This window comes from Mus pahari, chromosome X (assembly GCF_900095145.1).
Source record: "Mus pahari chromosome X, PAHARI_EIJ_v1.1, whole genome shotgun sequence".
Lineage (NCBI taxonomy): Eukaryota > Metazoa > Chordata > Mammalia > Rodentia > Muridae > Mus > Mus pahari.
The window spans coordinates 34,234,458-34,261,482 of NC_034613.1; the positions used below are offsets into that span (position 1 = coordinate 34,234,458).

Below are 27,025 nucleotides of genomic sequence, written 5' to 3' on the forward strand. Positions count from 1 at the left end.
CTCAGAAATCAATATGAACTAACATATTGATTAGTGTGCTGGGTCATATAAAGTTTACAAGACCAAGGGGCCTCTCTTCCCAATGATGGTCGATTAGGCCATCTTCTGCTACATATGCAGCTAGAGACACGAGCTCTGGGGGTACTGGTTAGTTCATATTGTAGACCAGGCTGGCCTCGAACTCAGAAATCTGCCTGCCTCTGCCTCCCGAGTGCTGGGATTAAAGGCATGTGCTACCATGCCCAGCTCGTGACTCTTAATCTTAATTTCTCAACTCACAACTTAGTTTTTTGAAAGTCGGGAAGAGAGATGAAGGGATTTGGGGCAGAGTGAAGTTAAAGTTTCTGTTCACACCTCAAATTCCTATATTCTATAAATTTTTCCTTTCTGATTATTAGTACAGTTAGTTACCAAGACAACAGGAAAATCAGATTAAGGGAAGAATGAATATACAAATGAATAAGGTCAAGGAGAAAAAAAAGTTTGTGTATAGGAGTAGTTTTTCTAGCTTTTGTGTGTTTTGGATGAGGGGAAGGAGAAAGGAGAAAAGAACACAATGTAGTCTTCTTCAGAAGAGAATAGAAATGTCTTTTTCTTTCAACTCTAAATGGGTGTTAGAGAAGATAGTGTGAGCTGGTTTCTCTTAAGAAGTTATCACTATATATAATAAGTATATATATATCAAATATAATATATAAAATAATATTTTAGACTATATTAATTGTATATAATATATAATATAATGGTGTATTTTTTGTTTGTTTGTTTGAGACAGGGTTTCTCTGTATATCTCTGGCTGTCCTGGAATTCACTTTGTAAACCAGACTGGCCTCTGCCTCCCAAGTGCTGGGATTAAAGGCATGCACAACCACTGCCTGGCATGATGGTGTATCTTTTTTTATTAGATATTTTCTTCATTTACATTTCAAATGCTATCCTGAATGTCCCCTATAGCCTTCCCCCCCACCTGCTCCCCTACCCACCAACTCCTACTTCTTGGCTCTGGCATTCCCCTGTATGGGGCATATAAAGTTTATAAGACCAAGAGGCCTCTCTTCCCAACAATGGCTGATTAGGCCATCTTCTGTTATATATGCAGCTAGAAACACAAGCTCTGGGGGTACTGATTAGTTCATATTGTTGTTCCACCTATAGGGTTGCAGACCCCTTCAGTTCCTTGGGTAATTTCTCTAGCTCCTCCATTGGGGTCTCTGTGTTCTATCCTATAGATGACTGTGGGCATCCAATTCTACGGTGTATCTTGTAAACACATCTATTCTTCCTAAGTTTGACTGCCAATTATCTTTTATAAAGAAGTTGCAAAGCTTCTGTAAGGCAAAAGACACTGTCAACAAGACAAAAAGGCCACCAACAGATTGGGAAAGGATTTTTACCAATCTTAAATCTAATAGAGGACTAATATCCAATATATACAAAGAGCTCAGGAAGCTGGACTCCAGAAATTCAAATAACCCCATTTACATTGCTTTTAAAATGTACCATTTCTACTTTTTATCATGAAGACCCCTCATGAATTTAGTTACCATATCAATTCCTGGAGTTAATAAATTGCTCTCAGAAATCAGTAGATGAACTTGCTCTTATAGAACTCTTATACTGTCTGATACTTCCCACTATCTTATATTTTCATCTCTCTAAGTGTGGTTCATTTTTAGCAATCTGAAATAGTGAATTGGATGACCAAAACAGGTTGTCTAGACAACTGGGAGAAAGTATTAGTATTATTATGGCTAATTGATCTAGTTGTACAGAAACAGATTTCTAATGCTACAAGAATTATAATTTTTAAATTTTACGTTTGGGGAAAATTCATACACATTTTTCAAAGCATCACTAAGTATAAGCAATCAAGCTTCTAAGTAGGTGGCTTACAACCACATGTGCTTTTAATTCTTTGTCATTTCTTCCAATTTTTCCTATGTAAAATCTTTCTTGGTTTGGGGAGTTTTAAGGTATTTAATATAATAAGAGATTCCACAAAAGAAAAATGGTGCTTCATATGTTGTTTGTAATAAAGCAAATATTTGATTTTAATCCTTCAAAAGATTCTTTTTTCTTATTTCATTGATATATGGAGCAAACCATTAAGTTTTAGAGGAAAGTTGTGTTACATGCCTAGGACTATGGTAGAATAAGGTTGAAACATTTCCATTTAATAGTCACAGTTGTATGCCTCTTATAAAGTCTGTACTTTTAGAAAGTGTTTTCTCAAGAAATCCATTTCACCGTGAGACAATAGCATTGTGCATAACTTAATTTCTCAGTGAAAATCCTCTTCCTATAAATATATTTACTAATTCTACCTTTCTTTTACCTTGTGGGTAGAGGATCCTGGGAATGTACATATTTTTTCAAGTTTGAATGAGCAACTAAACCTACTGCGACTTCACTTTGGTATGGGGTACAATAAATAGGAACCATTTCTTACTATTAAATATGCATATATTCCCAAAGAACACAAAAGTGTTTTAGGCTGTTATCTTTATTACCATTATAATAACTGTGGAGATATAATTGTAATAGTGTAAAACCTTCGCTTTAAAAAAATGTGAGGGATAAATATAGGTAGTAATTTAAATACTGTTCACAATACAATGCCTTGAGAAATGATCCTGCCTGGAGCAAGTACTTGGTTTTCTCATGTCCATGTCCCTCTTGGGTTAATTAAAAATGCTATTTTATCATATCTATCTGGGAATATGTGACATTTAACACAACAACTTTATTTAACAGAATAGATGAACAAATAGCTGACGAAATATTTCTGCTACATCTTTTACTTATTTGTGCTTCATGTTTATAACTATGAATAAGAGTAGAATGGGGAGAAATAAAATCATACTTAGGAAGGAAACAGTGTGAACATACATTTCATTCAAAATAAAAATTCTCCTACAAATTTGGAATGGAACTGGAACTAGAACCCATCTCGTATAACCCCAATAATTAAAAAAATCTCATGTTTTGGCTATTTTAAGTGTATTGGTTGGGTTATTATTCATATTAAACATAACTAGATTTCATAAAATACTCCTGTAAGTATTGCTCTCTCCTATTATCTAAAACTGTGAAATTACACACTTACCGTACCTTATGAAGGTTCCCCATACACATAAGACTCTTGAATCTCAAGAGAACATTTTTAAATTGGCATTCTTCTTCTTAAACAAGCTGACAAGTAGCCAAATATACCATGATAAGGTGTGGCATTGAAGATATAAGACTCATAAACATTATTGGAGAATGACTTTTCTGGAGCAAAACAAAAATTGAACTGGCACAAAAAGGGACGGAGCCATAACAGTGAAGAACAAGCTGCAGTCTTTTCTCATCCATATCAGGCTTGGGTAATAAATTACTCTCTTCTCTCTCATCGTGTCAGGAGAAAACGATGTTTAGATTAAACCTCGCTAAGGCCTAAAAGGATAATTTGTCAGTATTTTCCAGTTTACTACCAATGCAGTATTGATTTGCTAGAGCCCTTCTTTCTATTTTATTTACACTAATTCAATCTGGAACAACTGAAACTCAACTTGTAGGAAAGCAAGATATTTCTTTATTTTAAGTCTCGTGGGTCCAAAGATATAAGGTTCAAGAAAATATGTCCAAATTATTCTTTCTAGTTCTTGTGAGTAAAGACCAGTCCCGATTTTGGAGGGAAACAGTTATCAGAAAAGCACTTTTATGCTGTGATTTACCTTGGGTCAATTTCTTTTCACTTATGTCATACATATATATAAAATTATAGTTCTTAGGAGAAGATGATAAAAAGTATTCCAAATGCCTGCCCAATATAGCAGACTCGGAACTGTACATCTAGACAGCTGTTTGGAAATGCGATGTAAGGCAGAAACATCTTGATAAACCTTATTGTGGCTGAAGCCGTTAAAAATGACAAAATCCAGCTGGCTACACAAATGTCAAAACTTAGGACTAAGACCACACCTGAATCAAAAGGGAAAACGTTTTCTAAATTCTTCCTGTTCCTTAAATAAAGTATTCAAATGAACAGAGAGTAGCCTAGAGATCAAAACTTCAAGGGAAGCAGTGAATTGTTAAAATAATTAACGTATATTTGCTGAGGGAAGTAATTACTTATATCAAATACTTAATCCAGGGAACTAATGTTGTCTGTTTCTTTTCCTTCCCCTGACTTTTACTATTGTGTGGTTGTTTTATTTTATTGTTTTTATTTATTTCCACTTTGAGATAGTTCAGTGTCATTATATTTTGACTTCATATAACTATGTAAAATGTCATGATTTCATAGGTTTATAATTCCTGTAAGGCTGAATGTCTGGGTTTCATTTTCTACACTTTTCAACCTTCATGGAAATTTCTTCAAATTTTGCCATGATTTGGGACTATCAAATCTCATAACAACTCAGTTTTATTCTTTATTATCCAAGATTTTGTCTTGAAAAGGAATATTTCTTGACAACTTTGACTAGATTGATCAATTCTAACTGAGTCTTATTGTCACCAATCAATTGATGTGCTATTTGATAAAAATATGATTACATATTCATAAACAAAAGGTTCAATAGTTTCCACAGGGATTGTTAGGCAATTCAGACACACATCAATTTAGAAAGCATCTTAAATGGATCAACATTTTGATATTTTTGATTGACTTGCTTACTTCATAATATACTCACAAAAATGCCTATACTTATGTATGACCAATCAATTTGTATTCCTTGTTTGTGAACTTTAAGCACCACTCATGTGAAGGCCAGAAAGATGGCTCATTCTGTGAAGGTGATTGCTAGGCAAGACAGAGAAGCAGAGCTTGATCTTCCAAATCCACATAAACACGGAGAGGATGAATTTATTTCAGTACACACTGCATTTCTCAGAAACAATGAAAATAAAGGGTAAATTGCCTCAGAAAAACTGGTTTTGCATTTACAAACATCAAAATAAATGAAAAGTATTTAAGCACAAATTTCTAGTTGATAGTGGCCATAAAATAGAACCACAAAAATGGAAGGTGTCAACTGTGTGAATGACAGAAATTATACTTAAAATATGCCACTTAGCATAATAGGTATTTGCTCATAGAAACATGATTATGTGTATGTTGCTAGAATTGTAAAATGACAAATACATGCTGTTGGTCTCAAAGGAAAACAGTATGGTATATATTACACGGAGGCTTTCAAATTTACAACTGTCTTTGTTTGTTTGTTTGTTTGTTTGTTTTGAAACTGTTAATTTTGGCAGACAATTTAGGAAAGCAGCATTGCTTGTCCAGTAGATTATAATGCTGTCATACCCCGCTTCCTATGAGAGGTAGAAACTTATCTGCAAAAACAGCTTTTTCAAGGAAACAAATGAGCATGGGTTGCATTTTATGAACATAATCAAAACAAGTATGTAGCTTAACAATAAACTATAGAACAGATTATTGAAAAAAGATATTATTTAATACATTTGTTTACACCCCCCCACACACACATGGACACACAGGGACACAGACACACATATGAAAGAGAATGAGAGATGGGGGAACTAAACTGGGCATTGTCACAGAAGGAGGGTTTTATACATTTTCCCACCCAAAATAATTTTTGTATACTATTTTAAGACATTCAAAAACACCCCTGTAAGCAGCCATTATTGACTATGCTCTAAAGTAGTCTAGAGAATAGGTAATTTGGATTAATTTCTCTGTGATATCATATTAATTTCATAAATTTAAAATAACATAAGCTAAAAATTATCAGCCTATAATATGAAGCTTAAATGGGACAGAACTACAGAGGAAAAACCCACTGTCTCCAGATTCTACCTCCTAGCCATGTAATTATCTCTCCACAAATGTAATAATAATTATTAATTTATTGTTTTTATATTCTTCTCTCATATATCCTGAGTGAAGTTTACCCTCCCCCCAACTCTTTCTGGCCCCTCTACTCATTTACCCTTTCTCCCAGATCCACTTCCCTTCATTTTCCCTTCAGAAAACAACATGCCTCCTGGGGATATTAACTGAACTTAGCATTAAACGTTCCAATAAGACTAGGGACATACCCTCATATCAAGGCTGGACAAAGCAGTCAAGTAGGGGGGAATGGGTCCCACAAGTAGGCAAAAACCTCATGGACAGCCCCTGTTAGGACCAACAAGAACACTAACCTATACAACCATAACATATACAAAGGATCTAGCCAAATGCAGGCTACCTTGACAGTCTCTGTAAGCCCCTATGAGTGATGCTTAGTTAATTCTATGGGCTGTGTTCCTACAATCCTTTCTTCCCAACTTCTGCAGGGTTCTGGGACCTCTGCCTATTGTTTCACTTGTGAGTCTCTGAATTTTCTTTGATCAGTAGCTGGATGAAGTCTTTCTGATGATGTCTGGGCTCTAGCCATACTACTCTGAATGTGCCTAATTTTGTCTCTTCATTTAATCTTAATAGTTGCAAAGAAATCTATGCATATATATGTGTATACTTCCATTAAAACCACATAAACTATAGAATACTGTGTATTATGATTTTCAAATTGCAGATTGTGATCTATCAGTGACATAGGAAATAAATTTACTAGATCATAATGAACAGTATGAAAAATTAGAAAAGAATAGAATTAAATATTTAAGAGTACCTTTCCTGTTCATAGGAACGGTAGTTACTTTTACAAAAAAATTCATTCCTGAATTTTATCTTTAAATTCATTGTGAGCTAATATACAACATAAAGTATATTCATTATAGGGATTCACAGAAAATAATATACTAAGACACACCAGGTTTCAAAGACTGTGGTTTTGTTTAATGATGGTTATTCCACTTCAATACATGTAGAATTATCTCACTTGGCTTGTGTTAAATACGTTAAAAATATTCCTGATTTGTAAGTGTAAAAGGAGCCAAAAAGTAATGTTGCAACCACGAGTGTATCACATAGGTGTGCTTAACGTTTTTGATATTTATAAATATATACACAGTCTGAAAGTTGTAGGGCCTCTGTCCAAATGCCTCTGAGTCATTTCCCTTCTCTCTTCACACGTGTCTCCCTATTTTTTTTTTTGTTGTTGTTGTATCTTGGGACAGGGTTTCTCTGTATAACCCTCGCTGCTCTGGAACTCTGTAGACCAAGCTGGCTATGTCTCACCATTTCTAAAGCTGGAGAATATTGCAGAACAGGAATAGCCTTTATGATATACAGGTGGAAGCTTGTTGATAAACATTTTGATTGATATTCTTGTTTTTTCAATATTTCCAACAATGTTTCACTTGTCAGGACATCCTAATACATATCACTGTATGATCACCCAAGAGGTAAAGGATACAGTTCATGAACTGAAATTACAAAGTCAATGGAGATGGTAGGCTCAGTTTTGCAAGATATTGTCAAATTTCCTTTGATTTTTGTTTGGTTATAATCCTGTAATCAATGTTTGATATTCACTTTTCCAAAGATTATATGCTATCAAATGTTTATTACTGCTAAGCTTCTAGGAAATAATTTCATACTTCACACTGCATTTTTTACTTATTTTTTCAGATTGTAATTTAATTACACTATCTCTTTCCTTTTCTTCCCTCTGAACCCTCCATCCACGTATCCCTCCTCATTCTTTCTTTTGAAAATTCCTGAACTCTATTTTTACTCTTTGTTCATATATATATATATATATATATATATATATATATATATATATATATATTTCCTAAATATAACCTGCTGGTCCATATGGCTTTAGAGCTGGGAAATGGACAGCTAACTAGTTAGTGTGCTCTTATCTGGGACGATCACTGCTCCTGTTTCCACCTTTCCTTACTTGCATGCAGTTTATATTGTATTTTTAATACAAATTTATCTGACAAATGAAGGTAAGTATTTTGTTCATGTTTAAAAAGCATTCACATTATCTTTACAGATCCGCATATTTTTACTTTGTGTTTAGATTACCTAAGTCCTTACTAATTATACGTAGAAATATGAGCAGACACATTAACAAACAACTGAGAATAAGAGATGCAAAATCTTTCATTAGAATATAAAAAAAGTTTCCTAAGCTTACTCATAACTTAAAAATAATAGCATAATAACATTTTATATATGTTAGGAGAATATGTATGAGAAATGAGGTAACCCAATCACAAAAGAACTCACATGATATGCACTCACTGATAAGTGGATATTAGCCCAGAAACTTAGAATACCCAAGAAACAATTTGTAAAACACATGAAATTCAAGAGGAATGAAGACCAAAGTGTGGGCACTTTGCCCCTTCTTAGAATTGGGAACAAAATACCCATGGAAGGAGTTACAGAGACAAAGTTTGGAGCTGAGACGAAAGGATGGACTATCCAGAGACTGCCCCACCCAGGGTCCATCCCACAATCAGTCACCAAATGCAGACACTATTGCATATGCCAGCAAGATTTTGCTGAAAGAACCCTGATATAGCTGTCTCTTGTGAGGCTATGCCAGTGCCTGGCAAACACAGAAGTGGATACTCACAGTCAGCTATTTGATGGAAACAGGGCCCCCAATGGAGGAGCTAGAGAAAGTACCCAAGGAGCTGAAGGGGTCTGCAACCCTGTAGGTGGAACAACAATATGAACTAACCAGTACCCCCTGAGCTCGTGTCTCTAGCTGCATATGTAACAGAAGATGGCCTAGTTGGCCATCATTGGGAAGAGAGGCCCCTTGGTCTTGCAAACTTGATATGCCTTAGTACAGGGGAACACCAGGGCCAAAAAGTGGGAGTGGGTGGGTAGGGGATGGGGGGGTATAGGGGACTTTTGGGATAGCATTTGAAATGTAAATGAAGTAAATACCTACTTAAAAAAATCACAGACCCTCAAAAAATTTTTTTTTCATCATTGCCAGCCTTGATGAGAATATGAGCAACTTAGATACTCTTCATAAGCATTAGTAGAAAGGTAAACTGACTTTTCCTTTTTAAGGGAAAAATGTGGTGATAGCTATAGTAAACATTAAATGGCTATTACCATAACCCATCAATCATTTCTAATTATAAGAAATTATTTAACAGGTATGTAAAAAGATGTTTATGTAAGAAATAAGTAACAGAATTTTTTCATTTGTATCAATGACAGCTAAATAGAATAGTGTTACCTATGTGATTGGATCTCATGCACGGAGGAACAACAAAAAAGATAATATGCAAGATGTATAAACTAGAAAAGGTTACAAGACTTTTCATTTCACAGAATTCTGTCTGTTTTTATACTGATAATGTGGAAATGGTCATCACTCGAGTGGCACCTACAGGGTGAAAGTTAGAAGAGTTTTTCTTTTTTTTTTTTTTAATACTTAATCCTATTTTACAGTATCAATTTTAAACCATCAGCTGATACTACTTTGCCATAAAATACATTAATAAAGGTTTTACTATTTGAACATATGCATATTTTATTTACCTTGACAATAGTTTAATGTTCAATATCGTTAGACTGGTTTTCAATTGTAAGACTCAGTTGTCACAGAAATGTATGACTCAAACATAAAGTCATCCAAATGACTTATACACTTCCTCTGACCATGGAACTCTCCAAAAGAGCTGTTACAAAAGTCAACTGCACTGTTTCATACATGCATAATGGTTCCAACAGAGCCATTAGGGTGCTAGTTATATGGTAGGGTTCCTGCCAAAGCTATTACCAAATCATTGTATTGTTTCACACACTTCCTTTAACTTTTAGATGGTTCCTAAGGAACTGTTTTCACTGTTATAGAAGTGTCCTGTATAACTTATATCACCAGGGGAAAACATGGAAAGCACAAGCAAGAAATGTAAAAGAAACAAATCCCTTCTAGTAACTGCATGAATGATCCCACATGGTCAAATATCAGAAGGGTAACTCCTCATTTGGGCATAAGTATTACATACCTTTTAAAGACCTCCAGGTGTTCATCTAGGCATTTTTGTCTCACAACTCCAGATGTTCCAGTGAAGCAATTTAGGTTCTCAAATTGGCATGTGCAAGGCTATGCTAGTACAGTATTCATTGGCCATGCATGCTATGTCGTCAGCTTCTGGGTGTGCAGTGTAGATGGAATTTTTTCAGATCTTCCTTTGTCTATAAAGTTGTTGAATAACATAGAAAGAACTTAACTGTTCAACAGTGATGAAAATCTTCATGGCTTCTGAGGAAACAATTTTCCAGCTCTCTCTTTAAGGTCTACTTTACGTCAATGGGAAATAACAGTGGCCTTGTCCAGTTAAAATCACATCACAGTATTTCCTCTAATGTTGTACTGTGCTTAGTAGAAAAATATTTTTCAACTATTAAAATGATGTATTAAAGAGAAACACAAGAATTTTTACCTTTTTTGAAAGGAGCAGAAATTAAGATGGACTCTACAAGGATAGAGAATTTCTTTAGGATGCTAGATATTCCACATTGGCTACTTGTACAATTCCTGATGATAAAAATGTCATCCATAGCCTCTATCCCACAACTTAGGCATAGTAAATAAATAGTGATAAACTCTATTTACACCTAACATGCACTGAATATATAATTACAGAAGTCACACTATAAAGTGATATATATATATATATGTGTGTGTGTGTGTGTGCATGTGTGTGTGTGTGTGTGTGTGTGTGTGTTCATATTCTACACACATAAAAAATGAAATTGGTAATATTTCTGTTTCATAGAACAACAAACTGGGGTTTGGGAAGTATTAATTATTCATTCAATGGCTAGTAGTAAGGAATTTGAAATGTAAGTAACAAAGATGGACTATAAGATGTAAAAATAAACCTGCTTGTTAATAAGCCAAACAGAAAGAAATAGTAAGAAATTGTATTTGTTAATTTTAATAAAGTATAAATTACAAAGAAGTTATACTTTCCTATAGTTTTAATGATAATGATATTCCTATTCAAAAATGCCCAATGAACAATTACTTGCTGCCAAACTTTGTATTAACTACCAGAGATTCTTGAAAAATGAATATTATGTATAATCCCCAACCTCAAGACATTTCTAGACTGGTGGGAAATATTAATGTCCAATTAATTAAGAGGATTTATTATAAGTGACAAAACCAATTTGAGCTACATTAAACAGAAAATAATCACAAAAGGGGCTAAATAGGAAGAACTGTTAAGTCATTTATTTTTGAACATGGATCCATGTTATTTAGCCATATCTGTGCAGATTGACTAGTGTCTAAATATTTATCAAAAAGAAAGGAAGAAGACCCAGTAAGCAAAGGACACAGTCAATACGACAAATCGATAACCTACAGATTGGGGAACAATCTTCACTAACCCCATGTCCGATAGAGGGCTAATATCCAAAATATATAAAGAACTCAAGAAGCCCAATAAAAAATTGGGATATAAAACTAAACCTAGAATTAACAACTAAGGAATCTCAAATGGCTAAGAAGCACCTAAAGAAATGTTCAAAGAGCTTAGTGATCAGAGGAATGGAAATCAAAATGACCCTGAGATTCCACCATATATCACAATAGCTAAGATCAAAACCTTAGGTGACAACACATGTTTGCAAGGATGTGGAGAAAGAACACTCCTCCATAGCTGGTGGGATTGCAAACTGGTACATCCACTATGAAAATCAGTCTGGAGGGTACTTCGAAATTGGAAATAGATCTGGCTGAAGACCCAGCTATAACACTTTTGGGCATATACCCAAAAGATGTCCCATGATGCCATAAGGACACATGTTCCACTAGGTTCATAGTGGCCTTATTTGTGATACACAGAAGCTGGAAACAACCTAGATGTCCTAGGACATAAGAATGGATACAGAAAATGTGGTTTCTTTACACAATGGAATACTACTCAGCTATTAAGAACAAGTAAATCCTGAGTTTTGCAGGCAAATGGATGGAACTAGAAAATATCACCCTGAGTGAGGTAACTCAGACCCAAAATGACATGCATGGTATGCACTCACTAATAAGTGAGTACATAATGGAAACAGGCAACCTCAGGAGGAAGGAGGATGGGGGGACTTTCTAGAATGTACCAGAGACCTGGGAGGTGAGAGACCCTCAGGACTCAAAGGGACTGGCCCTAGATGAAGTGCCCTACATTGGGGAGAGGGAATTTGTATAGTCCACCTCCAATAGAAAGACAGGGCATCAAGTGAGTGAGGGGGTTGCCATCCCAGAGTCAATATTCTGACCTATAATTGTTACTGTCTGAAAGAACTGCAGGGATGGAAATGGAGAGGAGCCAGAGGAAAAGAAGGTCCAGTGACAGGCCCAAAGTAGGATTCAGCTGAAGGGGAGGCCCTAAGGCTTGACACTATTAATGAGGAGGCTATAGAGCACTCAAAAAAAGGGACCTAGCATGACTGTACTCTGGAAGACCCAAGAATCAGCTGAAGGATTCAGATGCAGATATTTGTACCCAACCAACAGACAGAAGGTGCTAACCCCCGTGGTTGAATTAGGAAAAAGCTGGAAGAAGCTGAGGAGGAGGGTGACTCTGTAGGAAGACCAGCAGTCTCAACTAACCTGATCTCCTGAGGTCACTCAAACACTGGACCACAAAAAGACAGCATACGCCAGCTAATATGAGTCCCCTCAACACACATACAGTAGAAGAATGCCGGGTCTGGGTTTAGTCAGAAAGGATACACCTAACCCTCAAGAGACTGGAGGCCCCAGGGAGTTTAGAGGTCTGGGTGGGGTGGGTGGACATCCTTGTGGAGACAGCAGGGCAGAGAAGATGTATAGGATGTGGAACAGTCGGAAGATGGAACAGGAGGGGAATAAAATCTGGAGTGAAAAAAATAAACTCTGTATATAGCCCAGCTCTTAACTTCTGTCCAAAAAAGCAGCTAAAATAAATTATGAGTGCTTTACTGTCATTGCTGCATTCCATGGAAATAGAATCATTTTCTCTACTCCATTCAGGTATCTAACCGTCTCATTAGCTACAACCAGAGGATAAGATCAATAATACAAATATTGCTTTTGGGGAGCCTACCCACTTGATATTTAAAGCAGCCCCCAACTTCAAAGCAGTCAGCACATATACCCCAATGGGTCTACTAATGACAGTATAAAGACTGCTTGCTCTCCCTCTCAATGGCAAGTTCATGTACCCTTTTGGAGAGGCTTTCTTTTACTGGTGTTAGAGCCTATTTGCTTGGGTTTCAATGTGAACTGAAGACTACCAGCTCTCTAGAAGTCCTCTGGGACTCTGCACCAGATTGGGATTGCTAAAACAACTAGCTGCATGGACCGAATTACTATCAGGTTCTTGGTCTTTCACTTAGAAGACGGCAACAATTGTTGGATAAGAGAAACCACAGCCAGAATACCTCTCTAATAAGTCCCTTTTAATATATGGATGTTTATTCTATCAGTACTTTACCATTTATAGAATCCCGACTAGTACATATAGTAATATCAGAATGGATTCTACAGAAACATAAGGATTTGGGGGGGGGGAGATGGGTTTGTTAAGTAAGTTTGTTAGTTTTTGAGGCAGGATCTTACTATGTTGTCTTGGCTGGCTTAGAGTTGACTCTGTAATCCAGGCTGGCCTTGAATTTATAGAAATCCATCAGCCTAATTTTTTAAGTATCTGGAACTGGGTTTCTTTTTTTCTTTTTTCTTTTTTCTTTCTTTTTTCTTTTTTTATAATATCGGTCTTTCTTTCTTTCTTTCTTTCTTTCTTTCTTTCTTTCTTTCTTTCTTTCTTTCTTTCTTCCTTTTGTAGAACATGATTTTAAGATTTTCAACTGTTAATATTGAACAAACAGAATAATAATTTAAATATCTATTTCATTGTAATGTTTCCCTTTTCATTTCTGATTTTATTAATTTGGTTACTGTCTCTGTGCCCTCTGGTTAGCCTGGCTAGGGGTTTATCTATCTTCTTGATTTTCTCAAAGAACCAGCTCCTGGATTTGTTGATTCTTTGTATAGTTCTTTCTGTTTCTATTTGGTTTCAGCCCTGAGTTTGATTATTTCCTGCCATCTACTCCTCTTGGATATATTTGCTTCTTTTTGATCTAGAGCCTTCAGATGTGCTGTCAAGCTTCTAGTGTAAGCTCAGTTTCTTTTTGGATGCACTTAGAGCTTTGTGTTTTCCTCTTGCCACGGCTTTCATTGTGTCCCATAAGTTTTGGTAAGATGTGTATTCATTTTTATTAAATTCTAAAAAAAGCCTTTAATTTTTTTGTTTTTATTTCTTCCTTGACCAAGTTATCATTGAGTAGACTGGACCAGAAAAGAAATTCCTCCCATCACATAATAATCAGAACACCAAATGCACTAAACAAAGAAAGAATATTAAAATCAGTAAGAGAAAAAGGTCAAGTAACATATAATGGCATACCTATCAGAATTAAACTAGACTTCTCACCAGAGACTATGAAAGCAAGAAGATCCTGAGCAGATGTCATACAGACCTTAAGAGAACACAAATGCCAGCCTAGGCTACTATACCCAGCAAAACTTTAAATTACCATAGATAGAAAAACCAAAATATTTCATTTCAAAACCAAATTTACACAATATCTTTCCATAAATCCAGCCCTACAAAGGATGATAGATAGAAAACACCAACACAAGGAGGGAAACTACACCCTAGAAAAAGCCAGAAAGTAATCTTTTAACAAACCCAAAAGAAGATAGCCACACAAACATAACACCACATCTAACAACAAAAATAACAAGAAGTAACCATCATTTTTCTTAATATCTCTTAACATCAATGGACTCAATTCCCCCTAAAGACATAGACTAACATACTGGATATGGAACCATATACATACATAACATACAGGACCCAGTATTTTGTTGCATCCAGGAAATGTACCTTAGTGTCAAAGGCAGACACTACCTCAGAGTAAAAGTTTTGACAAGTGTTTTCCAAGCAAATGGTCCCAAGAAACAAGCTGGAGTAGCTATTCTAATGTTAAATAAAATCAATTTTCAACCAAAAGTTATCATAAAAGATAAGGAAGGACACTCCATAATCACCAAAGGAAAAAAAATCTACCAAGATGAATTCTCAATTCTGAACATCTATGCTCCAAATGCAATGGCACACACATCCATAAAAGAAACTTTACTAAAGCTCAAAATACACATCACATCCCACACAATAATAGTGGGAGACTTCAACACCCCACTCTCAGCAATGGACAGATCATGGAAACATAAACTAAACAGAGACACAGTGAAACTAACACATATTATGAACCAAGTGGATCTAACAGATATTTATAAAACATTTCATCCTACCTAAAGCAAAGAATATACCTTCTTCTTAGCACCTCATGGTACCTTCTCCAAAACCGACAATATAATTAGCCACAAAACAGGCCTCAACAGATACAAAAAGTTTGAAATAATCCCAAGCACCCTATCAGATCACCACAGACTTAGGCTGGTCTTAAATACCAACAAAAACAACAGAAATTACACATACACATGGAAACTGAACAATGCTCTATTCAATGATAAGTTGGTCATGGAACTAGCTTTCTAATCTGCTAATACCTATAGTTAATGAAGGTTATTCAGTAGCATAGAGAGCATTAAATATCCATGGTATTATATTCATCAAGATAGGTTCATTTGATTATCCTGACCTATCCATTGCAAGAAACAGCAAATTTAGTGACTCTATACTAACACTTTTGACAACTGGCAGAAAAATAAGGAAAAGAATGGTACTACCTGTTTGCTTCTAACATTTCTGGATAAATTGGCAAAGGATAAAATGAACTCCTTGATAAAATTAACCAACTTCTTATATCTCAAGGTACAGTAACAAATGAATGAATTCAGAGACACAATTAATTGATTGACTCCAGGTGTATACATACAGTCTAAAAGTTTATGAGTAGGCTGTGGAAGAGAATCTTGTCCTCAGCAACCATAGAGTTCAAGTTATGGAAAATCAATCCTAAATCCTCAGTATATGATTATTTGCATACAATGAAAATTCAAGTCCCAGCCTCAAAAAGTGTTAGTGTTAGTGGTGAAATAAATACACTGACTATTAAGGATCCTAAAACTGAGGATGGAGAGGTGTGGGACAACCCATCTCAATGTGAAGGCATTGAAATCTCTTATTCTGAAGGATTTAGCTCACCTGCTCAATAATTGTTCACCCTTAGAATAGAATACTTCTCCACTTTCATCTACTGCAGTGTTCCCCTCTCCATATTTGCCTGAGTAAATTAATCCTTTACTGTCTGCTGAACTAGCAGTGATGTCCTTCTGTGAAGGAGGTGGCAGGCAAAACAACCCCGATGTCACTCAGTGTCTGCCAATAGTGCTTCTAGACCTATAACCACATTCAAGGATACAGATAATTTTAGAAGAGAGGTAAGAAATACAGTCCATGAAAGTGTGCAATATACCACTAAAGAACTTAATGAATTTGCTAATTCATTGAAGCAAAATTCTGGGTAATATATATAGAAATGGGTTTTAAGGGTGTGTGATAGTTGTAGTTGGGATATAAAACTGGATCCTACTGAGTTTTCTGATGTGAGAGCCCCGAGTACAGATTCTAGGTTTAGTATGGAAGTTTCCACAGCCAAAATTTGTCATAAGATGGCCTATTGAAAAGAAGATGAAGATGTTTGACACAGCTTGCCTTATTCTTGACAACAGGATTTTAAGGTTCAGGGAGACTGAGAAGCTACAGAATGTTTGCTGGGCAAAACCTAATCCTTCACTGTGGGAGGGCCCAGAAGAGCCCTTCACTAATCCTGTAACATGAAAAATGCTGAAAGGGGCATCAGCATATTTGAAGAACTCTATGGTAATTCCTTTCTTGTGCCAGACCTTAGGGGTTGTAAATACCACAGAACAGTTGTTTGAATTAAATGCAATGGGTTATAATTGGGCACTGGAGTAGCAGGTTTCATGTGGCAACAATGAATAACCAAGGACAATGATAAGCACTGTTATGGAAATGGAAGCCCAGGTAAAGCAATGTCAATAGTGGTCTGACCCATAATGGGCAGCAGAAGCAAAGTACTTTTTTATGGTCACAAGTCTCATATGGAACTCTGATGCTGACTAATAATGGATTGTGTTTGTAGAAATGTAATCATGAAGAAGCCTACTGTTTTACATGATTAGTATAAGCAGATACATTATTAGCTCCTGAAACAATTTCTAGACTTGAACCTATTTGAAAACCCTAGGTCCCTTGAATGAGGGGATGTCAAATGTCCTCTGAGGAAGGGCCTTGATTAAATACCTAAGAGTTTTATGGTTAGTTTTCTTCAATTCTTTAAGGTTAGCTTTCTTCAATCCTTCTTTAGAGGGGCACGTGCCCTTCTACATAGGCCACTCTACACAGGGAAAAGGAAATGATCAGACTTTCCAGGGTCTATGAGATACTGGAAAATAATTGGTACTGATTATGGGAGAGGTCCAAAAGCAAATGTGGCTCATCAGTTGAAGTAGGGGTTTATGGAGATCAGATGACAGAGTTTTGGCTAAAGTCTTACAGCAGGCCCAGTTAATCCCAAAATGCATTGTGTGGTTGTTTCCCTACTTCTAGAATATATAATTGGGGTATATGTACTTAGAAGTTGGCAGAATTCCTATACTGGTTTTGTGAGGACTATTATGGTTGATGAAAGCCAGTGAAAATCACTGAAGTTCTTGCTACTAGAGAAAATAGTGAACAAAAGACAATATCACATTCCAGGAGGACTTGCGGAAGTTAGTACTACTATCAAGGAATTGAAAGATGCAGAGGTTGTGGTTTGTACCCCATCTCCCTTTAAAACTCCTATTTGGATTGCGCAGAAGACAGATGGATCATAGAGAATGGCAGTTGACTATTGAAAAATTAATCAAGTAGCAACACCAATTGCAGCTGATGTACCAGATGTGGTAGCTTTACTTGAGCAGATTAACACATCTCCTGGTGCATGGTATACAGCTACTACTTTAACAAGTGCCTTTTTCTTGATACCTGTCCATAAGGACCACAAGAAGCAATTTACCTTCTGCTGGTAAGGCCAACACTACTCTTTTACAAGTTTATCTCAAGGGCATATTAACACTCCAGCACTGTGTCATAACTTAGTTTGAAAGGATCTTGATCATCTGTCTCTCCTGCAAAATATCACATTGATCCACTATATTGATAAATTAGTCTGAGTGGACCACAAGAGCAGGACATGCAAACCACATTGGACTTGTTGGTAACACATATGGATTCTGAGGACGGAAAATAAATTCAAACAAAATTCAAGGGCAGAACTTCAGGGAAATTCTATGTGTGGGGCATAGATATTTCATGTAAACTAAAGTATAAATTATTGTACCTGACCATTCCCACCATCAAGAGGAAGGCTTATTTGGACTGCAAAAGCATCATATTCCTTACTGGAATATGTTATCTCATCCTATATATAAAGTGAGCTGGAAGGCCGTCAGCTTTAAATGGAGCCTGGAACAGGAGAAGCACCTTCAGGTATGCCAAAACGTCTGTATAGGCTGCACTTCTACTGAGACAATATGATTCCAGAGACCTGATGGTATCAGTGGCTGAGAGGAAGGTTGCCTGGAGCCATTGGCACTTCTATATAGATTAATCACAAAAGTAACCCTAGAAATTTAGCATCAAAACTCTACCATCATCTATAGACAACTGTTCTTTTGAAAGACAGCTCTTGGCCTGCTGTTGGGCCTTAGTGTAAAGTGAATGTATGATAATGAGACACCAAGGTTTCAAACAACTGGGGCTGCCTATAGTAATCTAGATATTGTTTGACCCCACAAGTTATAAATTAAGATGTGCACAGCAACAATCTATTATCAAATGGAAGTGGTATATATGTGATCTGGCCAGAGTAGTTCCTGAGGGCACAGCAAGTTATACAAAGAAGTTGCCCAAATACTTACGGTTTTTACTCCCATTAAAATTCTTTCTACTCCCAATCATGCGCCCATTGCCTCTTGAAGTATGCCTTATGGATATTTTATTGAGGAAAAATGAGGGCCTTTTTTAAATAAATATTTTTATTTCATGTGCATTGGTGTTTTGACTGCATGTATGTCTATGTGAGAGTGTCAGGTCCTCTGGAACTGGAGTTACAGACAGTAGTGAGTTGCCATGTGGGTGCTGAGCATTGAATTAGGGTCCTCTGAAAGAGCAAGTAGTGCTTTTAGTCACTGAACCATCTCTTCAGCAATTATGGACTTTTGAAGTGATGGTTCTCTTTCTGCATGCTATGCAAGAACTACTGAGAAATGGAAAGCTGCATTAATTACAAACCCTTTCTGAGACAACCTTGAAACACACCAATGAAGGGAGATCTTCATAGTAGGTAGAACCTTGGGCATTATACAAGGTTATGCATTTTTCTTGGATGGAGAAATGTGTCTTCTTGTTTGATTCATGAATTTTACCCAATTGATTGGTTGGATGGTTGGGGATTTAGAAAGAATAAGATTAGAAAATTGGTGAGTAAAAATACCCTGGGAATAAGCACTTAACTAGGTCTTTTCAAATGGGCAAAGAATGTGAAGATGCTTGTCTTTCATGTAAATGTTCGTCAAAACTTGACTTCAGTAGAGCTAAAAGACTACTGGATAGGATGGCCCATTTTGTTGCTAGGCAGCGTCTTTCATATCATTCACTGTTATTTTCTACTAGGCCCATTACCAGAGTGGCTATTATAGCAGAAATAGAATTTGTGCACAGGCTTGATAAATGTACTTATACTAACCTAGGTGAACTGGTTACAAATGCTGTTAAGTGTCAGATCTGCCAACAGCACAGACTAACACTGAGCTCCTAATATGATACCATTCCCAAGGGTGACCAGCCAGCTACCAAGTAGCAAGTTAACTACACTGGCCTACTTCCTATGTGGAAAGGACAATATTTTGTCCTTACTGAAATTGATACTTATCTTGTTTATGGATTTGCCTCTCTTACACCTGATGTTTCTGAAAAAAAAAAAAAAAAGAAACCTACCATATACAACCTCACAGAATGTCTTAGTCACTGCTATGGTATTCTATATAAAATTTCCTCTGACTAAAAAACCCACTTAATATGCAGAGTCATGTTATAATGGATCTACTCTCAATGGAAGTCACTGGTATTATGCTGTCCACCATCCTTAAACCAGCTGACTTCATAGAAAGTTAGATGGCATTTGAAGACACAGTTTTAATTAGATGGCAGTAACTCAGAAGGCTGAAGCCAGGTTCTGTAAAACATATTATATGATTTGAATATAGAGTAATATTCTCCCATACTCAGGATTCATTGGTCCAGGAATGAAGTAGTATAAATAGAAATGGTCCCATTCATTATCACCCCTAGTGACCCAGTAGGAAAATTTTTGCTTCCAGTTCCCACAATCACAATTTCTCCTGGCATAGAACTTTTGGTTCCAGATCAAGAATGCTCATTCTAGGAGACAACAAACATTCCATTGAGATGAGAGCTCAAATTACCAACTGGCTCCTTTGGACTTATGACCTTTAGTCAACAGATTAATATAGGAGTAATAGTATTATAAAAGGTGATTGGTCCAGACTACCAGGGGGAAATTTATACCTGGAATGCAGGAGATCCAGTAGGGTATCTCCTGTTGTTACCATGTCCCATGGTTAAAGTTAATGTGAAACTAAAACATCTCAGTTCAAACAAGATGACAAAGGGCACAGATCCATCAGGAATAAAACTATGGGTCACTCTTCCTAGAAAAGAACTCAGGCCAGGAGGTGGTAGCGCACGCTTTTAATCCCAGAAATTGGGAGGAAGAGACAGGTGGATTTCTGAGTTCGAGGCCAGCCTGGTCTACAAAGTGAGTTCCAGGACAGCCAGGACTATACAGAGAAACCCTGTCTCAAAAAAAAAAAAAAATCCCCCCCCCAAAAAAATTAAAAAAAAAAAAAGAAAAGAACTCAGATTAGCTGAGTTGGTTGCTGAGGTTGAAAACAATACAGAAGTAGTAGTAGAAGAAAGTTATAAATACCAGCTCATCTCATGTGACCAATTGTAGAAATACCTGTCTGTTGTTGTTTCCATTTGGAAGTTAAGCATGATTAAGGAGATATGCTGGTATGAAACTTAGTAAGGGGTATACAAGAGATGCATAATCTTAGTTTTCTACTTGACTACATCTAGAATCAACTAAAATCCAAAAAGTTCAGCACAACTGTGAGGGGCGATCCTGATTGGATCCTTTGAGTTGGGAAGAGCAACCTTAAATCTGGGCCATGTCTTCTAGTGATAGAGCACATAAAACAACATGGAAGAAAGCAGCTTTTGATTTTGGTCTGCTTGCCCTAACTCTCACTGGTAAATTAACCAACCCTGTTGCTGAGGCATTCCTTCACTGGGATTGATGCCTACTTCTTCAGGATTCCAACATAGACTGAAGACTCACAGCTCTCTAGGACTCCAGGACCCCAGGACCAGATTGAGACTGCTGAGACAGGGTTAACAACTAACTACCAGATTCCTGGCCTTTGGGTCAAGAGATAATCTTTGTTGGAATAGCCTAAACCCCATGTTTAAAAGATGAATATTCATTATATAAGCTCAGTTCCTTTAGAGAACATTGACTAATACAAAATAGTATTGTCATGTTATTTGTTTGTTTGGTTTTGTTTGTTTTTATTTTTGTTTTTTGGTTTTTTGAGACAGGGTTTCTCTGCGTAGCCCTAGTTGTCCTGGAACTAACTCTGTAGACCAGGGTGGCCTCGAACTCAGAAATTCACCTGCCTCTGCCTCCCAAGTGCTGGGATTAAAGGCATGCACCACCACTGCCCGGCTGTATTGTTATGTTATACAAATTGATGAGGATATCATTTGTTAGAGGCAAAGTTGCACATTAGGTGTCCATAGGCCTCACTCAATGCAGAATTTCTATCCTTCAAAGAGTGGCACAAGATCATAGATAATTCATGAAAATATTTATCTCTAACTTTAATCCCCCCACTCAAAACATGACGTGATTCTCATTTATTGGCTCTGTAATTATGATCTAGATCCTGTGGCTAGGTATTGAAGCTATAATGGAGAATAAGGCAGACCACACTTTTATCTAGTCTAGCGCTTATCAACCCCTTTTGGGAGTTTGAAAATCTAGGAATCTATGACTTAGACATATGACAAATAGTTGAAATGGACAGTGAGAAGGCTATACTGAAGGAAGCATGATACCAAACTGTCATTCAAATACCAGGAGTGAGATAAATATGAAATCTGCATTTTTCCTTAATAGAAAATTAAGTATTAATAAATGTTAAAGGATTGTCTTAGGATAAGTGGGAAGGATTTAAAAACAAATGATATTCCGATAGTTCTGTGAAAACCTATAAAACATAACTATTTTTATTACCTGTTAGTTTCCCTTCCTGCTTCAAATATTCCAGTAGTGAAGTTGAGTTTAGTAAAAATTTAAGATTTTGTAACATGTTATACAGTTAAATTAGATTTAGAATAACAAAACAGGGTTAACAGTGCTAATTTTTTTTTTTAATGCTTGGTCTATGGATGAAATGAAAGAAATAAGTCTTCCTAGGCAAAATTCAGGAAATCCAAGTAGAACAACAAAGTGCCACTAAGTCATACTGTCTACTTGTGGGATGGACAGAATTGTAAGCATCTTTGATACCAATTTTTAGATTCTTTTATGGTTATATAACTCACCCAAATTAACAATTTCCCGTACTTAAGCTTGTATTTCTCATTCAGAGCAGTGAGGCTTATCTTATCCTAAAGCTTGACATAATATTATGTCCATAGCATCATCAATAATTGAAAAAAAAAACCAAAACTATAGGAAGGCAGAAACAAAATAAAATGTCACCAACACTAATTGTATCACAGGGATAAGATGGCATGGAATCTGAACAACTGAAACCTATAAATAAAAATATTTTAAGCATTTTTATGTTTCAAATATAGAATATATAAATTCAAGTTAATGAGTTAATGAGATAGATGCCCTGCTAGGCATGCTTCCATGAATGGATGATACCAGTGGGAAATAAATAGCTCCCATTTGCATGCAAACACAATGTTAAATGAGTCGAAAATGATTTTTTTCTTTGAATTAACATGCATTTGTGGGAAAAAAGAAAAAAAACATTCACATTCTCAAGTTTTCTTTAAAAGTATTAAATACAGGCAATTCCTAGTTATTATCAATAATAAGGAATGCCCCTTACTAAAGAGTGACAAAAAACAAAAACTTCATAAAATGATGAACTATCATATGTTTTTTTCCCCTTTGACCTTTTTGAGTTATTTGCAATTGATGGCATGAATAAAATGTGATTGTAAGGCCGAGGTAGGAGCAAAGTCATCTGCCAGAGAACACTGGAAAGTTATGAAAGCATCAGATATATACCATGTTAAAGCGAAAGCCATTCTAAATTCAAAACAATAACAGCAAACCAACAACAATGACAAGACAAATGAGTATTGCCCCCAACTGCCTTTTCTGCTTCTCTTCATAATTGAAAGAAGATACAAGCAAGGCAGTATGTGACCATTAGAATAATCTCTGACAATTCCATTGTTCAGCCTTATGTGCTATTTGTTAGTCTGTCAGGCTCTATTTGTGGATGAGGCACCTGTCATGATTGATTGAGGTAAAAACAACTTGTCTTTCTAATATTTGGAAACACTTGCCTTGAGCAGAATCAGCTGGAGCCTCCATCTCACAACAAACAGGAGAGAATTTAAAACCTGTAATATTAAGTGTTTTATTAATTAATCTTTGCCCATGGTGCCTGGGATTCTTCAAATTTCAACATTAACTTTTCATCAAGATATTTAAAAAACATAATAGCATTAATGAAACAACTCTATGTACCCTAATATTCCTCCATTAAAACCAAGGTTCGGTAGTATTGAGTCATTAAAAAAATCAATTTTACTTAATTCTACAATTTTCAACACTCCTAAAAGAAACCTCCCATTGACAATCATATAGAAATAGAATGGAAAATTCTAGAATGGAAAATTCTTTATTGGTGTATGTTTCAACTGAATGTACTTAACTGTAATTCTTTATATGAGGGTTTATAAGCAGCCTGGCAGAGATGAAGATACAAAGAGATTATTGTGTCTTTCAATCTGACTATCAACTACTGAAACAGTGGTATCTCATGCTGGAAGAGGGAACAGACACCAACCAGAGTCTGAACTTTTGTCTCCCAGAAAGTGATTTCAAACAGTTCTGAGGATTGGCCCATAGCAAAGAATATGATCTTTATGTTTAAATTCAATTCAGACAGGTATATATTGAATATGGAGTATATTTTCTACTATTCTTTTTTTCCCTCACTGCAGCTCTCTCTGTCCCTTTGTTCCCCTAGAAAAATGTATTTCCATTTTCATTTAATATGTACATACACAATTTTATGTGATTGTATAAAATCCAGGAAAATCTTTCTCAAAGGAGAGAAAACATAGTATTTGTCATTTTGAAATGGGTTGAATTCACATATTATGCTAGCATGAATGTGGATGATAAAGAACTCATATCAAAATTTGACAAAGAAAATGATGGATAGACTAGATTAATTTGATTAATATTCATTTAATGTGCCTATTATGAAATTACTTTTTTGGTTAGAGGCAGAAGAACATATATTCAATAAGCCAACCCTTTCCTCAAAACTCAAAAAGAGAAAACATTTCATTTTCTAAAATGTATAAAGAAATAATGTATAATTACAACATAATGATATTGGTGTTAGTACTTATTGTCAGGCAAATGACTGGTGTCTTTAAAATAATTGTGTTTGTGAAATAATTTCATTCTAATGTGGTTAATGTGAATCTGTTTATAAACGCAGCAAGTTAATTTAGATCAAAATAGAGAGTCCCTACAGAGAATATGCATGCTATATAATTGTTCATCTCCTTGTTCATACACCGATGTAAAGCTAAAATACATGAAATGAGTACTTCCTATAATAAATCCCATTGGGGTATCTCTGGAAAATAAAAATGAAAATAAAAGGTGAGTAATGAATAAGACATTCACAATATTGCTGACTACATGAGATAATTTCTCTTGAGGGTTGCCTAGAAATGAAGACTATTTTGTGTCATTATAAATAAATGTGTCTATTTGCTAGATACTTAAGTACCCTCCTTGTTCCTGGGACCCTGCTATCTTGTATTTGTACTCTGCATGCTAAATGAAAGATGGGCCAATACCAGAAGTGATAACAAAGTAAAATTGCAGATGTAGTTTTCTTACCATTTTCCCCATCAGATTTCCGTTCATGATCAGTGTCGGTCAAGGACAGTGCAGAGTTGGCCCTACTGGACAGACAGGAACTGTGTTCTGATTTCATGCCTCTTATCCACATTCTGAGTGCATGGTCAGGTGATGCAGCACCTTCTGTCTCTGTGTCCACATCAGATCCCATCTCCAGCTGGTAGCCATGCCGAGAAACACTGTGCATGTCTGCGTGGTAGCCGGAGCACAAAGTAGGAGGTGTTTCACAGAATTCTATCTCTGGAAAGAAAAAAAGTTTATATATATATATATATATATATATATATATATATATATATATATATATATTCAAAAAACCCACTAACTTTCACTTTTCTGCCCTCATGTTTCCCCTTCCCCATTGCTAGTAATTATGAGTTTTTGCAAAGTTAAAATTCTGGCCTTTTATTTATGGTAGTTAGGAGTCTGTGCTTATTTTGCACTTCTGTTACTTAAAATTACGCTCCTGTTGATTCTTACAAGGTTCTGGGGAAAAAAATGCATTCTCAAAATAGCTTATAGCTACAATTTTTTGGTTGCACAAAATATAATGAAATAAGCGAATACAATAAGTATAAAGTGTAGAGAGATGTCCTCTAAAGCAATTTCTTTTCTAGAACAAATATGTGATCTACACAGCACACCTATGCTTAAAATAACGAAATGATTTGTTTCTCTGGGTATGTCATATATATTATATGTAATCTAATAAGTAATATAAAACTGAGAAAAACAACACATTCAAATAGATTTTTCAAATATGCTAAACTCTAAAATTATGAGCAACTAATGTTATTTTCACTATTTTCAAATGAGTTTAAGGCATACTTTTGCCAATTATTTTGTTTTGTTTTAAAGCTGGAGGAGGCTTGTATTATAGCTTAAATGACAAATTCCAGAGTACACAAGCGATAACACCAAACAGCCTGGAGGAGGAGAAGAGGAAGAGGAAGAGGAAGAAGAAGAGGAGGAGGAGGAGGAAGAGGAGGAAGAAGAGGAAGAGGAAAAGGAGGAGGAAGAAAGAAACCATGCCCTTTAATTTAAACCTACAGGGACTGCCACAAGGCGGGGAGGGAAACTTTAGAGAAAGAATAAGGAAGCACAAAGTGTTAGGGTCAACAGAACAGAGATAGAAAAAAATAAAGTTATGCCTTTTTGGATAATTCAGAGAAGGTCGACTTAGGAAACTGGTTGGCTGTAGTTATAGAACAGACTGAGAAGGTGGATAAGGAGAGAAAGCACATTATCTTAGTTAAGGAATAATTATGTCTTTGCTCTTTAAATAAGCAGAGAAGAAAAACATACAATTTAGGTATTGCACCATGGCAGTGCTTCATAGTTTCCATTTTCTCCCTATCCTTCCAAATTTTTTTAGAATTTTTTTTATTATAAAATATTTATTATCAAAATCTTCAGCCCCTTCAGAACTCTCCTTTTACACCAATTTTAAGATTGTAAGAATTTTTATAGCACTTGGAAGGCTGAGGTGGTTTAAGGCCAGCCTGCTCTATATTGTAAATTTCATGCCATCTAAGGCTACTAAGTGAGATTTCTATCAAAAATAAAAAGTCTTAGGTGCCAGTTTATGTATGTGGCTTTTCTATTTGGATTTGTGGCTTTTTTAAATATTTTCTTTCTTTATTTACATTTCAAATGCTATCCCGAAAGTTCCCTATACCCCCTCCCGCCCCTGCTCCCCTACCCATCCACTCCCACTACTTGGCCCAGGTGTTCCCTGGTGCTGGGTCATATAAAGTTTGCAAGACCAAGGGGCCT

General features: G+C 35.9%; 1 protein-coding gene across 2 annotated transcripts in view; it reads right to left on the reverse strand.

The window, feature by feature from the left end:
* The window catches only part of Tenm1 (teneurin transmembrane protein 1), a 710,827-nt gene that overhangs the window by 485,495 nt on the left and 198,307 nt on the right, over window positions 1–27,025 (reverse strand). For both annotated transcript variants that reach the window (XM_021188844.2, XM_021188842.2), the window contains exons 3-4: window positions 25,229–25,489; window positions 23,647–23,703 (exon numbers count right to left, since the gene is read on the reverse strand). In XM_021188844.2, the coding sequence (XP_021044503.1) occupies window positions 23,647–23,703; window positions 25,229–25,489 (318 nt within the window). The remainder of the gene's footprint in view (window positions 1–23,646; window positions 23,704–25,228; window positions 25,490–27,025) is intronic.